General features: G+C 50.5%; 1 protein-coding gene across 15 annotated transcripts in view; it reads right to left on the bottom strand.

Annotated features, from left to right (window-relative positions):
* The window catches only part of LOC122377701 (protein vav-like), a 45,820-nt gene extending 39,781 nt beyond the window's left edge, over positions 1-6,039 (bottom strand). For 6 of the 15 annotated variants that reach the window (XM_043358045.1, XM_043358037.1, XM_043358036.1 and 3 more), the window contains exons 1-5: positions 5,818-5,992; positions 3,520-3,993; positions 2,903-3,019; positions 2,423-2,481; positions 1,802-1,876 (exon numbers count right to left, since the gene is read on the bottom strand). In XM_043358045.1, the coding sequence (XP_043213980.1) occupies positions 1,802-1,876; positions 2,423-2,481; positions 2,903-3,019; positions 3,520-3,738 (470 nt within the window). In that variant the 5' untranslated portion in view covers positions 3,739-3,993; positions 5,818-5,992. Of the gene's footprint in view, positions 1-1,801; positions 1,877-2,422; positions 2,482-2,902; positions 3,020-3,519; positions 3,994-5,817 lie in introns of all 15 variants that reach the window. The other 9 variants (XM_043358047.1, XM_043358042.1, XM_043358039.1 and 6 more) reach the window with 4 other exon arrangements.
* Positions 6,040-13,792: the final 7,753 nt, after the last annotated feature.

Raw genomic sequence — 13,792 nt, forward strand, 5'->3', positions numbered from 1 at the left:
CATCATATACACAACATAAATGCGTTACGGCAATGTGAGAGCGCAGATGATTTTAAGCAGATGACTTAATGTCGTTAACCTATTTTATGGGACATGCAAACAAAGCCAATAATAAAATAATTTGTTTACAAAACGTAACAGATTTGAAACTAGAAGTGCGAGCCTTCCATATGGCGAGCCTTTTGGACAGCGCAGTTTGTCTGCAGTCAGTGGGCTGGTCTCTCTACACCGGCAATTTTAGTCGGGGTTCGGACCAACTTCGAGACGTCCTTGGAAGTTGGCCCCAGAGTACACAGATGCACCACGCGAGCTCCCATGGGACCGAAGGGAAGCAGAGGAAGCAATACGTTACGACAGCTGGGCCTAGCGTTCGTAAAAGCCGCTCATTGCCAAAGTTAGCCTACCGACCGCTGAAGTCTACAGCTACGTAAAGATTCAGGCGATGTCAGACCAGCAGGATTTGGTTCAACAGAAATCAGCAATGAACGCGTGTATGCCTTAAAGACTGCCTTAGACGAAACGCCCAGCTTTTGAACATCAAACAGACTGGAATTCTGAGCGATCTGGTTGACACGTCACGTCTCTGCAGCCTTCCATTTTTAATGAATCGATTGTGAGGCGTCTTCCGAGAATACTGAGAAGCCTATTCCAGAATTCAAAACGGTGTGGCCCTTACCGCTAATTGGGCGGTGTATAGTTTAAACAACACACCAGAGCCAGCCGTAACAATATTGTGGCGGTTAGACTTTTAGGATGAAGCGTTTTTTATGGCCGGGCAACAGCGCATTGTTCAGCGCCTTTATGCATAGCCATTGTTCTTGTAGTGAACTTTGAGTCCCGGTAAGTAAATAAACAAGCGCCACGTCGCAGCCGAACATTAAATTTGACACAGCACTTACGCTATAGGCATCGGCTCTCAATAACTCGGCAGACGTGTGGTCCATCCACACAATTCAGTGTTCAATGTTCAAACGCAAGGCCCCAGGGGATAGTCTGAACGCATAGAGAAGCCTCCTGCCCGTCTGACTCATCACCGGGATCGCTGGGGACACGGGTAGCGCCGGCTGCCGCGGGCAAACGCCGCGCTCGGTGCCGTCGCAATGGATGTCCTCAATTTCTGCAAGAGCCTCCAATAAATAAATTCTTGGTTATACGGTCCAGATTCGAAACATTGACTAGGTCAAAACAAATAGGGAAAAGGTGGTTACATTGTCAAGCATTCCCTGATTTACTTATGTGTGTTGCTACCAGCACCCAGCCCACCTAGCTTTTCGTACAGATGATATAAATGCCGGGTTCTGACAGGGATGGTCGAACCGTTCCGGTCTGGTGGATAATACTCCGCCATTCAGCCGCAGCTGTGCCCGGCGTTCAGCGCTCCCGGCACGTCACCGCGGGTGAATTATCGCCGATCCTACCCTCCGAAGATGCATGCCGCTCGCCCAGAAATTGAAGCGGAGCCCATCATACAAATTACACCCGGGCCATTTGCCTCAGTGTCCCCGTTATCATAGCCCGCTTAAATTCACTGCAGCAGAGCGCTCCATTAGCCATCTGAGCAGCGACATCGGCTCAATCTCAGCCCCCGTCACTCCCATGTCGCCGGGTGCTCAGGTCATGTCATAAGCCGCCCGCTCTCAGCCCGAAGCGACACCCCGGGCTGTGTCACCGGCACCCTGGCATCTCCTTGAAAATCCCCGGCGCTGCTCCCCGCGATCAGCCGACCACCAGCCGAGCTGTCTCGCCTCGTATTACCACGGTCCCTCCCCGCCTGTCATCATCCCCCGGGGCGCACACTCACTTGGCCTGCTCGTCTAAATGCCGGTAGATGGGCTCCTCGAACTCAGATGTCTGGTCCGCGTCGGCCGGGAACCCCCTGTGCGAGGAAGGTGCGGGGGTCAATGTGAGCTACCGTGACTCATCGCAGCCGGTATCGTATTACGGAGAGGCGTCACCGAGGGAACGTGTGCCGTGACGTTATCAGATAACGCTCAGCAGGTGGCCTATGTTTCGTAAGATATTCGCGTGGCAGATAGCAAACAAGCGCGCGCACATCATGCATCTTGAGATGACAAACACAAACAAAGAAATCTAGAACAACCACGTGATAGGGAACAGTCAGCCGAGCGAACTACTTAGCTCGTATAGGTCAACGGCAAACAATACACATTCAATGTATGGTCGCTCAACCCCGGAGTATTTGCAGCGTGAAAGCGCTTGATTGATTGTTACCGGATAAATCCGATATCGCTGAGCCTTTTCGGATAGTAAACGTCTCGGGATTGCAACATTGTCCACAAATATGACGCGTGTTTGAACTAGATAATAGCCCAGCGGCAGAGGGCAGACAAAAAACTACCGCACAGAATCTGACGGCAGTGCAGTGGTTTGGGAATCCTCCCCGGATAGGAAGAGAACTCACGGGACTCCTCTGGACAGCGCCTTGGGTGTGTGCGACAGCACCGACAGCGTTCGTAGCACCTGCCGGCAGACGGGTCAGGCCCGGTCAGGAACCACCTTCCACATAGCGCTGGACAGCACAAACCCCCAGCCGGTACCTACAGCAGACCTGCTATCCGTGGGCACTCGGAACATTTAGCGCCTGCAGACACCAAACTGTTACATAATTAGGGCTTCAGCGGCATCTAAGTACCTGTTTGAGCACACCCCATAAACAGGTATTAGCAAATCAGTCTTATGATATCCAAAACTGGTACTTGTATGCCAACAATTTGTACAAATATGCATAACCACTGAGGTAATTAAGTTATCATTATCAACCCCACATCCAGTACAAGCAAAATATGTTGAAAGCACTCTGAATAATCAGCATAGCAGACACCGCCAGAACCACAAAGACCGTTCGGGCTCCTGGCCCTAGCGGCCCCGGTCGTCGCCGTACCTTGCCGAAGTCCGTGTAGTCGAAGAGCATACTCGGGTCGAAAAGATCCGCCTCTCGGATGTTATAGTGCTTGCTGCAGCTGAGCAAAAATGTACGGATATTCTTGGCGCACAAAAACTGAAACCAAGCAGCACGGTCAACAGTGAACAATCGACCCACCCACCGACCGGCAGATAGTGTGTCGGGTCAGGACGAAAGGCTGGGCGAAAAAAAATATTTGGCTTAGGAGTGATGAGGGCGGATTTGACAAAATAATCCTAGCCCCATCATACAAGAGAATTAGAGCACTCAAACAAGAACAAAAGAACTACAGCACTCTAGCAAGGGAGGACAAGACACTGCTTATATGGACATGGTAAAATGCCTTTTAAAGACCAAACTCGAAAACAAAGAACTAACCTCAACCTACCACTAGTTAGTAGGTTACCTAAAAGAGCTAACCGATGCAGTTATGCAGACAGTGAACAAACACATGCCCAGCCTTCTCCGATATCAGCAATAGTATCCCAGGCGGTGTCGGTGCAGCGTCCCTGGTTCCAGAGTAGCGTCCCACCCACTGCTCCTTTTCCGATCCTCCCCTCCCCCCCCCCCATCTCCAGCTCCCCTCGCTGACCCACCTGGGCCATCTGCGGCTTCAGACTGACGTCCCGGAAGTCGAGCGAGGCCGGGTCGATCTTGTGCAGCAGGTGGCAGAGCAGCACGCCGTCCCGCAGGGTGTACAGCAGGTCGATCAGCTTGCTGTCCGGCGAGCAGCAGCGGTGGTCGGCCGGCAGCACGCCGAAGGCCGTCAGCCACTCCACCGCCTGTCGCCACAGGCCGTCACGGTCCTCCTCCATGGCGGAGAGCCCGGGCGCCCGGCCCGCTCCTCAGCGGGGCGCAGAGGGTCAGCGAGCGCCGGCAGACGGTCAGACGAGCGCCGGCAGACGAATCTCCGGCGGAGGTCGAGGTGGGATGCAGACCGACAGGCACACAGGCGTCGATCGACACTGTCAGTCACTGATACACAGATGGAGCTGGAGAATATGGCAGGTGCACTGCTGAGCGCTGATTATTTCCTGAAGGGGGACAGCTGACCCTGCAGCAGATGGTACCTGAAAAAGGAGCAGCACAAATTAGCAATATCTCATTAAGCAAATTCATATGTGATGTAACAGAAGTGAATATCAGTGGTCAAGCCTACATTGCCCACCCACCAGACGATGCATTCAAATGTTTCATACCATTGGTGCTACTATACATATGTGAGTAGGTAAATGAAAGGGCCATTCATATTCCTATATCAGGGATCACCTTTAACAGCAAAAGTCAGTTGGGTTCTGACTCTGCAATAATCTGCATGTGTACGCGAGCAGAGATTGTTTCCCAATATCAAGATTGACTGGGTTGATTGCATTCAAAGTTGAAGCAACAAGGGCTCCTCAACTTACAGGACATCAGCTGGAAGTCACAGAACGCCCAGGTGGAAGTGCAAGGGATGGATGAGTCCAATGGAAGTCACAGAATGCCCAGGTGGAAGTGCAAGGGATGGATGAGTCCAAATTACCACCTGAATTTATATCAATTTTTCAACACTTGCTAGGCATTTATCATGTAATTTGTAAGTGTCTGTTTTCTTGAATTCCTTGTATTTAGGTACTTGCCTTGGTCTCATGTGGGTGAACAGTCAGAAAGCAAACAAACCAAAGAATAAGGGAAAAAATAACAACAAGATCAATTGGATTATAAAATGCCTCAAAAATTGCACAAATTGCCCCACATTCATTCATTTAAAATGCAAATGAAACATATATCACCAAAACATGGCAAAACCATGTCAACAGTACCAAAAGAATTAGGGGTCCTATTTAACTAGAATATTGACCTAAAATATTCATAAAACCATTTTATTCACTTTGAACAGTAACCATTGGCTGGGCTCTTCATTTACCTTGCTGAAATATGCATGTGAAAATCATACAGCCCCCCACCAGCTCAAAATATTATTTTATGATCAATTTTACTTATTTGACTATTTATCCCACCTGCCTATCCTACAAAAGTATTGATACTTGCATATAGGGCAATCACCAGCCGAATAGTTATCCTTGCAATGCTGAAGAGTGGAAAAGCTTAGGTGCCTCCCTTATGATGAAGATGAGTGAGCAGCTTCTCACCAGCACCACTCAGTAAAGCCACATATTTTCCCCCCAACCTCATATATAAATTTGGTCCAAACCTTTTCAATACAAGAACTCACAAGGACAGAGCCTTTGCTAAATGGAGCTTGTCATCATGTCCTCCACCCTCTAATAATGTGCAATTCTTGGTCTAAGGCAGTTTAAGCAGAGCTTCAGAGTCTGAATTTTAACACATGCACAATCAATGTTGTGCACGACCTGTCCCCCTCACTGACTTCGGCTGACTACAGCCTGCCACCGACAACAACAACCCATCAGGACTTTCAGGACTCAGGAGGCTCATAAACATTGAGCACATGTCGCGCTTTGAACCCTGTAGGTACTTTTATAACTGGGACTCATGCTCACCACACGGAGCCCAAGTCCAACACCATCAACTCAGCTATGGAACCGAAGGCATAGGTAAAGTTCAAGTTCAAATAAAGGTACCTATTAAGGGCTCTTAAAAATAAGAGAAGGATTCCTTGAATTAGACAGAACTACAAGAAAAGGAAACACGTAAAAGGGACTCATCCACGAGAAACATCACCAAACTCATGAGTCAGATTTTTTGTCAGCAATACTGGTTGAGAAATGGAACAACCTTCTGGGCTTGGCAAATACTTTTAGCTTCATGATTTGAAGAGGCTCTGGCTTGGGCTCTAGAGAAAAAGCTTGAGTTGACGACAGACAGAGAAGTTCAAGTTATTGTTAAATGAAGAGCGTCGAAACTCGAAAGCGAGATGGAGCGGCTCTCACCTTGTTTCTAATCCACTTGTTACAAGGCTTACCAACCCAACATGATCAAATGATAATATATGTGTGGCTCCACCAAACACTTGAACGCCTTTTCATGCAAAATCCCCACAATCTCAACCTAAACTCGACTCAAAACGCGATCCCAGCGCATCACTCCTCCGCGTTGCTCTCTCTCTCGCTCGCGCTCGGTCCCTTCACTAACAAGGTAGCAACAATACGAATGTGAAGACAAGAAATGAATGTCGGAACTTTGATTATTACGTCACAAGAACTAGTACCCACTGCCGACCACTGCCGACCGCAATCGACACTCCCAAAAGGCACGCCAAAAGGGAGTCTACTTTCAAGGCTGTTTATTTCATCTCTATCTTTACCATGAAATACGCCTTCCCTTTATATTTAAATGCTGTACAAATAATGACATGAATGATGAAACTAACGTGAAACCAAGCATTTAAGCTCCTAGCTCCTACTGAGAATTGCTGAGCATTTTAATTTTTTGCATAAAATGCGCATAAAATGTGCGGTAAAAAGTATGGACCCAGGTTAAGGTGGGAGCCCACGTAAAAAAACAATTGCAAAAAAAAAACTAAGAAACAATGTGTTTTGGACTTGGACGGCTTATGCTGTTTGTCATTGGCTTACACTAAAAACGTATTAGGTCTCATTGTTTTTTGCCCTTATAGTGTAAGCTCGGTGCCCCACGTGGCTAGAAAGGATACTCGTAGTTGGTACTTTTGTCACTAGATGACGCGCTATGTCAGCGCCTGCTTTTAGGCTGCACCGCATGACGGGCCTTACGAATACGCATGACTGTTGGCATGGATTACCTACCTACTACCTATATCTACTTCTTATCAGGGGCGGATCCAAGGGGGGGGGTCACATGGGTCATGCCCCCCTTGAGGCCCGGGGGCCCAAAGACCTGCCAGGGGCACCACCGGCCTACCAGGGGTATCACAGTCCTGACAGGGGCACCACAGGACCGCCAGGGGCACCACAGGCCTAGCAGGGACACCACGGGCCTGGTGCCCCTGGGCCCTGACAGGACTGTAACGCCCCTGACAAGCCTGAAGTGTCCCCGGCAGGCACGTGGTGCCCCTGACAGGCCTGAGGCGCCCCTGCAAGGCCGGTGGTGCCCCTGGCAGGCCTGTGGTGTCCATGGCAGGCCTGTGGTGCCCTTGCTAGGCCTCTGGTGCCCCTGACAGGCTTGTAATGCCCCTGGAAGGACTGTGGTGCCCCTGGGCCCTGACAAGCCTGAGGTGCCCCTGACAGGCCTGTGGTGCCCCTGGCAGGCCTCTGGTGCCCCTGACAGGCTTGCGGTGCCCTTGGAAGGACTGTGGTGTCCCTGGGCCCTGACAAGCCTGAGGTGCCCCTGACAGGCCCGTGGTGCCCTTGTTAGGCCTGTGGTGCCCCTGGCAGGCCTCTGGTGCCCTTGCTAGGCCGCTGGTGCCCCTGGCAGGCCTCTGGTGCCCCTGCGCCCGGAGAGGACTGGTGCTCCTGAAAAGTCTGAAGTGCCCCTCGGCAGGCCCGTGGTGCCCCTGACAGGCCCAAGGTGCCCCTGCAAGGCCGGTGGTGCCCCTGGCAGCCCTCTGGTGCCCCTGGCAGGTCTGTGGTGCCCCTGGCAGGTCTGTGGCGCCCCTGGCAGACCTGTGTTGACTGGTGCCCCTGCTAGGTCGCTGGTGCCCCTCACAGACCTGTGGTGCCTCTGGGCCTTGACAAGCCTGAGATGCCTGGCTATGACAGGCTCGTGGTGCCCCTGATAGACCAGTGGTGCCCCTGCTAGGCCGCTGGTGCCCCTTACAGGCCTGCGGTGCCCCTGGAAGGACTGTGGTGCCCCTGCCCCTAGGGGTGCTCATGGGCCCAACAGGCCCGTTGTGCCCCTGACAGGCCTGTAGTGTCCTTGCTAGGCCTGTGGTGCCCCTGCTTCCTGGCGGGCCTGTGGCGCCCCTACAAGGCCGTAGGTGCCCCTGACAGGTTTGTGGTGTCCCTGGAAGGACTTTGGTGCTCCTGACAAGCCTGAAGTGTCAAGGACAGACCCTTTAGACGCCAGTGTCAAGTTCGTCGGACTGACAACGATTTGCTTACCTGATAACGTTCCTGGTAAGTACTCACTACTCAGCGTCCACAACATATACATATACACATAGCACATTCATATATACTTGCTTACAATTGGTAATTGTGGTAGTGGCTGAGAGTTAAGATACTGACTAAAAATAAAAAATAAAAAAAACTGAAAATGGGGGCACCACCAAAATGAAGTGGACGAAATCCGTTGAGTTTTTAATTTTGGGTATAGGTAGGGCACCACTTCGATTCATGACCCTCCCCTTGGAGTTTTCCTGGATCCGCCCCTGCTTCTTATATCTACTTTCTTCTATCTATTCTATCTATATACTTTTTAGATAGATTTCTATCTATCTACTTTCTTCTTATACCTTATCGTTCTATCGTATCTACTTCATCCATGCTGATGGGTATAACGATTCTTTAGTGCCCTGGGTATAACCCTCGCCTTAGGCGGCGGAACGGGGAGGGCACCGGGGCACCGTGCCCCTCTTTGATTTTGGCATTTCAACATTAGCCCTATGAGCGTTGGATGGAAAGAATGGGACCAAAAGTCGGCAGTGCCCCCCCCCCCCATTAATTAAAGGTCTTCCGCCGCTACCCTGGCCCGCTACTGACCCTCGCCAGACCTATATGTTTTCTACGTACGCGCCGGCCGAGGGGGGTGCGATCCCCACCCCTCGCCGTTTCGCCCCTGGTGGAGCTAGCGCGTCGCGGGAAAACCGAGCGTGTGCGCCGTTACGAGAAGCAGAGATTGGACCCGATTTTAAGGTCCTAGGTCAACCAGTGACCTCTGAGGTCAGATCAAGTGCCCCAAGGTACGGTTCAGTTTTTGGTGAATAACTTCGCAAAAAAACGGCCGCAGAGCTGCGGACGCGGTTATGGCAGCATCGTGCTCGCCTCGCTCAGGTGCGTCGAATGATAAAGGTACTTTTTGTTTGCGTCAGGTCAACTTAAGGTGTTGACCTCAGGTCACGGTCAGGTCAGCGCCCCCAGTTCACGAAGCTGGTCGAAAGAGGTAATGTCGCATTGTCGCATATCATTCGATTCGGCAGGTCTTTCTGAGTCCATTGGTGGCTTTCCCGACTCGCTAGCTCAATTTGATCGGGAGTTATTGACGAAAAACTAATATAACCTTGATGACGTCATAAATGACGTCACACAAGGTCAGCATTGCAAAAGTGACGCATCTAACTTTGCAAGGAGTGCATCAAATCACGATTCTGTGTGCTTGAGATAGTTTGAGATCGTTCCCGCCGCCAGAATAGCAGTTTTCATTTTTCCCCATTGACTTATACCTACCTAACACAGTGATGCAAATGGGGTTCACGAGTGGCCATAAATACCCAAAAGTCAAGTTTACCAAATCGAGTTAATTGCGATATGGCCGAGTAGACAAATGTTTGGGGCATCTGAAATGACATGGTTTTCATGTTTTTGTCAAAACCGGCCTCGTGTATAATCGTCAGAAGTCGTGACATTTTCTAGGTCGTAAAATGACTGTCAGACACTCGCAAGTTCAAACGCCGCTGGTTTGCGTTCATTTCGTACAAATTGAAAAAATATGCATGGGAATGATCCCCAAAGTCTTCTGCTTCTAATGCCGGGTCACAAAAAGCCGTATCTCATTCGCTTTGGCGGTAATCTGTTATCTGACTATTTATCATCATGCTGCAATCGCAGTTTTTTACTAAGAAAAAAAAATGCTTTCGTTTCACCTACAGCACTTTACACAGTGTGTGCCCGTTAGTCCACCATACCATAGCCTTCCCTAATCATTTCTGAGTCGCATCGTGAAAGAAATAAGGTGCTAGCACAGGGCTGACCTGCGCTACAGAGGGTTTTGTCCGGGCGGGCGGGTGCCGCAGTGGGCGCGCGGTGGGCAGGTGGGTGCCGCCGCGGGCCCGCGCGGCGTCCGGGCGGCGCGGCGGCGCGGCCGTCCGGGCCGCCCGCTGCGCCGCGGCACCCGACCGTGCCGGACGAAAACTTCTGTAGCGCCGGTCAGCCCTGTGCAAGCGCCTTAATTCTTTCACTATGCGACTCAGAAATGATTAGGGAATGCTATGATATGGTGCACTAACGGGCACACACTGTGTGAAGTGCTGTAGGTGAATTGAAAGCAAATATTTTTGGTAAAAAACTGCGGTTGCAACATGATTACAAATAGTTAGCTCACCGCCAAACCAAAATAGATACGGCTTTTTATGACGTGGCATTAGAAGCAGCAGGTTTCGAAGATCATTTTTATGTATACTTTTTGCAGTTGGTATGACATGAACGCACGCTAGCGGCGCTTGAATTTCAAGTACCTGACAGTCATTTTACGACATCGAAAATGTCTCGACTTCTGACAATCATTCACTAGGCCGGTTTTGACAAAAACATTAAAATCATACTTTTTCAGACACCCCAAACATTTGCCTGACTGACCATATTACGATTTATTCGATTAACCCTCGCACGACCAGGCCATTTCTCATAACACGAACGACCAGGGGGGGGGGTTGTTACGACCCCCCCCTGGCGTTTCGAAACGGAAGGTCGTAGAGCTTAGCGGAAAAACCAACGGATTGCTCTCAACGGAATCTCGCGATTGGTGGTATATTTTTTGGTCCTAGGTCAACATTTGACCTACTTTTGACCGGTCAAAGGTCAAATTTTCGGAAAAATAGACTTTTTTCAATTTTCGGCGGCGATTGCGGCAAAATGGTGGGAGATATCGACTTGAAACCTTCACTATCGTGTTCCTTGATCAATTCTCTATCGTTTGGTATGTATTTCGTTTCCCTAGCTCTAAAAATGGCGCGTTGGGAGCGCCGGAAGTCGGCAAGGTCACAGTCGGCGGCAGAAATTCGAAAAATCAAAATTTAATTTTTTGAAATCTGATTGTATTTTTGGATTTGGGAAGTCCATTTGCTCCCTATAGAAGCTAATATTGCTGCATATTCCCATTGAGGTGACAAGAATTAGCAAAATAGTGGTTCGGGCGCTTTTCAAAAATAGTACCGGACGCTGTTCCTCTTGTGACGTCATAGCTCCGTGACCTGACCTGACCCGGTCAAATTTCTTATACCATATGATAGCCAATACTTGCCCCAACATGCATGGGAAGTTTCATCACGATCCATCAACCGATGTCCGTACAGTCGTGTACAGGTTGATGGTCCCCTACTCTTTATCCACCGGGTTCCATGGCTCAGCATTGGCAGCAGCCGCCTGGTACCGGTAGGCTGTGCCGCATGACCCGAGAGTGAAGCGGCACAGTCTACCCACGCCGTTTGACATCGGCTCGGGTCGCCGGGTAGAGCGCTTTGTAGACCAGCTGTCGCGTCAGACCAGCGCGGGGCCGAGGGGCTCGTCTTGGCGTGGGCTGGCGAGTGGTGTGGGGCGTGTTGGTGGACCATGGGGGCTGGGCGGGTGTGTGTGGTCACTTGCTGCATTGCACATTTTGCGTCGCTTAACAATTGCATTCCTGTTTTTGCTAAGCACAATGCACGGACGACCCAGCGAATATAATTTACTTGTGCATTGTGCAAAACGTGATTTGGCACGGTATCGAGGCAACCATAGGTCTTCTGCCACATATATGCATGATATTTAGGCAATACGCTTATGAAAATGGTAGATTGATCGGATTGATCTTGGATGTCAATTCGTATGCTAAATGTCGACATGTATTAAATGAACGAATGAATGAATCAATCAATCAATCGACAATCGACATGTAGATATAAAACAGTATAAATGGCTCGCAACCACTAAAATCAAACCAGATCCTAACTCGGAAAAGTAGCCGGAGCCCCGATGAGGCTCGAACCGGGACTCCACGTTGAAAGTTTCGTCAATGATCCATCATCATTCCCCCAAGCTAGAGCGACCGGCACCCGAAACCACAAAAACATTCATTGACTTTGCTGCCGACCTCCCGGCCCCGCCGCCCGCCCGGCCAGACTTTGCCCCGGCCGTGGCCACCATCCGGTGTAGCTCAGCGTAGGAATAGACTGTCAAACTGACCGGTAGTGAGAGGCCCGGTTCGAGACGCTTCGCGTGGTGGATGTTTATTTCTGTGTCCGAGGCTATGCGGTTAGTCCACTTAACAGAAAGATTATTTGGTGACAGGTCTGTTTTCTTTCTTTGCTGCAATTCATGAGGAGACCGTATGGACCCTTACCTGTCCTTCCGCACCCCACTTGGGAGATGGGTGTTTGAACCCCCCTGGGTTTTGTGAATATCTCTAAAGCGAATTTTTGGAGGGTGGATTACGATCGGTTCTATGCGACAAGTGACCACACACACCCAGCACCAGGTCCGCTCACTCCCTCCCCACATCACCCCCGCCCCACACCACACTCCAGCCCGCCTCATCCACCGAGCCGAGCCAAATAGACAGGCCTGACCCTTACCCCCCCCCCCCTCCGCCCAGCCGGTGTAACGCAGCGTCCGGTCAAATCGCTCTACCAGGCGACCCGAACCGGTGTCATACAGTGTGGGTAGGCTGTGCCGCTTCACTCTCGGGTCATGCGGCACAGCCTACCGGTACCAGGCGGCTGCTGCCAATGCTGAGCCATAGGAACCCGGTGGATAAAGAGTAGCGGACCATCAACCTGTACACGACTGTACCACCGGCAGGAAACCTCGGGCGTTGGCACTCAGTTTGTGAAAATCCGGCCGGAGGCTGTACCTCTTATGACGTCATAACTCCGTGACCTGACATGACCCGATCAATTTTTTTCGGCAAAAGATGCGCAAAGGTTGCCCCAGAGGGTATTGAAAATTTCAGCCCGCTACGACAAGCCGTTTAGCGTGCACTTCGAAAAAACCTCAGGGGGGGGGGGGTTGATAGTTGATACAACCCCCCCCCCCCTAGGTGTTCTAGGGTTAAGTGAACTTGAATTTTGGGCCTTTTTCGTATTTATGGTTACTCGTGAACCCCATTTGCATCACTGTGCCTAATGGTGAGGTCACGAAAATGACCTGACCTCATATGACCTTTAGGAAAAATCCGTGATATACAAGTTGTGAGACTTGTAATGGATACTAGATCCTGCAAGTTTCATTTCCCTGTGAAAGCTCCTCTGGCAGTGAGGGCGTTGCGAAGTTGCGACATCTGAAGACCGTGCAAAGGTTCGCTTATGACATCATAGGTCAGTGACCTGACGTGACTCGAAAATGTGGTTGGTGTCAAAAGATCTGGCTTGAATCAAAGATCAGGTATGCCAAGTTTCAGCTCTCCATGGTCAGCGTGTTTGGAGCTATCGCGAAAAAAAAACTATGGGGGGCGGCACCCTCCCCCTCGGCCGGTGAGGGTTAATTTTAGCCTAGGACAGGCATTACTCTGAGGCTGTGCATTACCGCGAGTGAAGCGACAAGCGCCAGTTAGTAAATAGCCTTCATATCCCTCGCCGGACCTACCGGTTTTCTTCATAACGAGGCCGAGAGAGGGATGAGGGTGGTTGGTTGAATCTCCCTTGCTGTTTCGCCCCAAATTGCCAGAGGCACGCAGAATAAAAACCGTGTGCGTCCAGTGCTGTTTTGAATCGCAGCGAATTGTGGCTGATCTTAATGTCTCGGGTCGACCGCTGACCTCTGAGATCAGGTCAAGTGCCCAATGGAAGGGGTCCGGTGTCTGGCAAGTAGTAAATAGGTAACTTGGAAAAAAATATCACAGAGCCGCGGTTTGACACCATCGTGTTCTGAATCAGGTAGTCTTAGATCATTTCCGGCGTTGAAACAACAGTTTCCATAACTCTCCATTGACTTATAATGGTGAGGTGATGTGAACCACCTGTCCTCAACGGAGACCCTTCAACACGCACCGTGCTCGGGGGGGGGGGGGGCGTTTTCACGCCCACCCCTCAGTTTTTAGTACACCTATCCATACATCTTTTCCACACATGTTGCGAAA

This window comes from Amphibalanus amphitrite, unplaced genomic scaffold, assembly GCF_019059575.1.
Source record: "Amphibalanus amphitrite isolate SeventyFive unplaced genomic scaffold, NRLGWU_Aamphi_draft 000049F_arrow, whole genome shotgun sequence".
In the NCBI taxonomy this organism is placed as follows: Eukaryota; Metazoa; Arthropoda; class Thecostraca; order Balanomorpha; family Balanidae; genus Amphibalanus; species Amphibalanus amphitrite.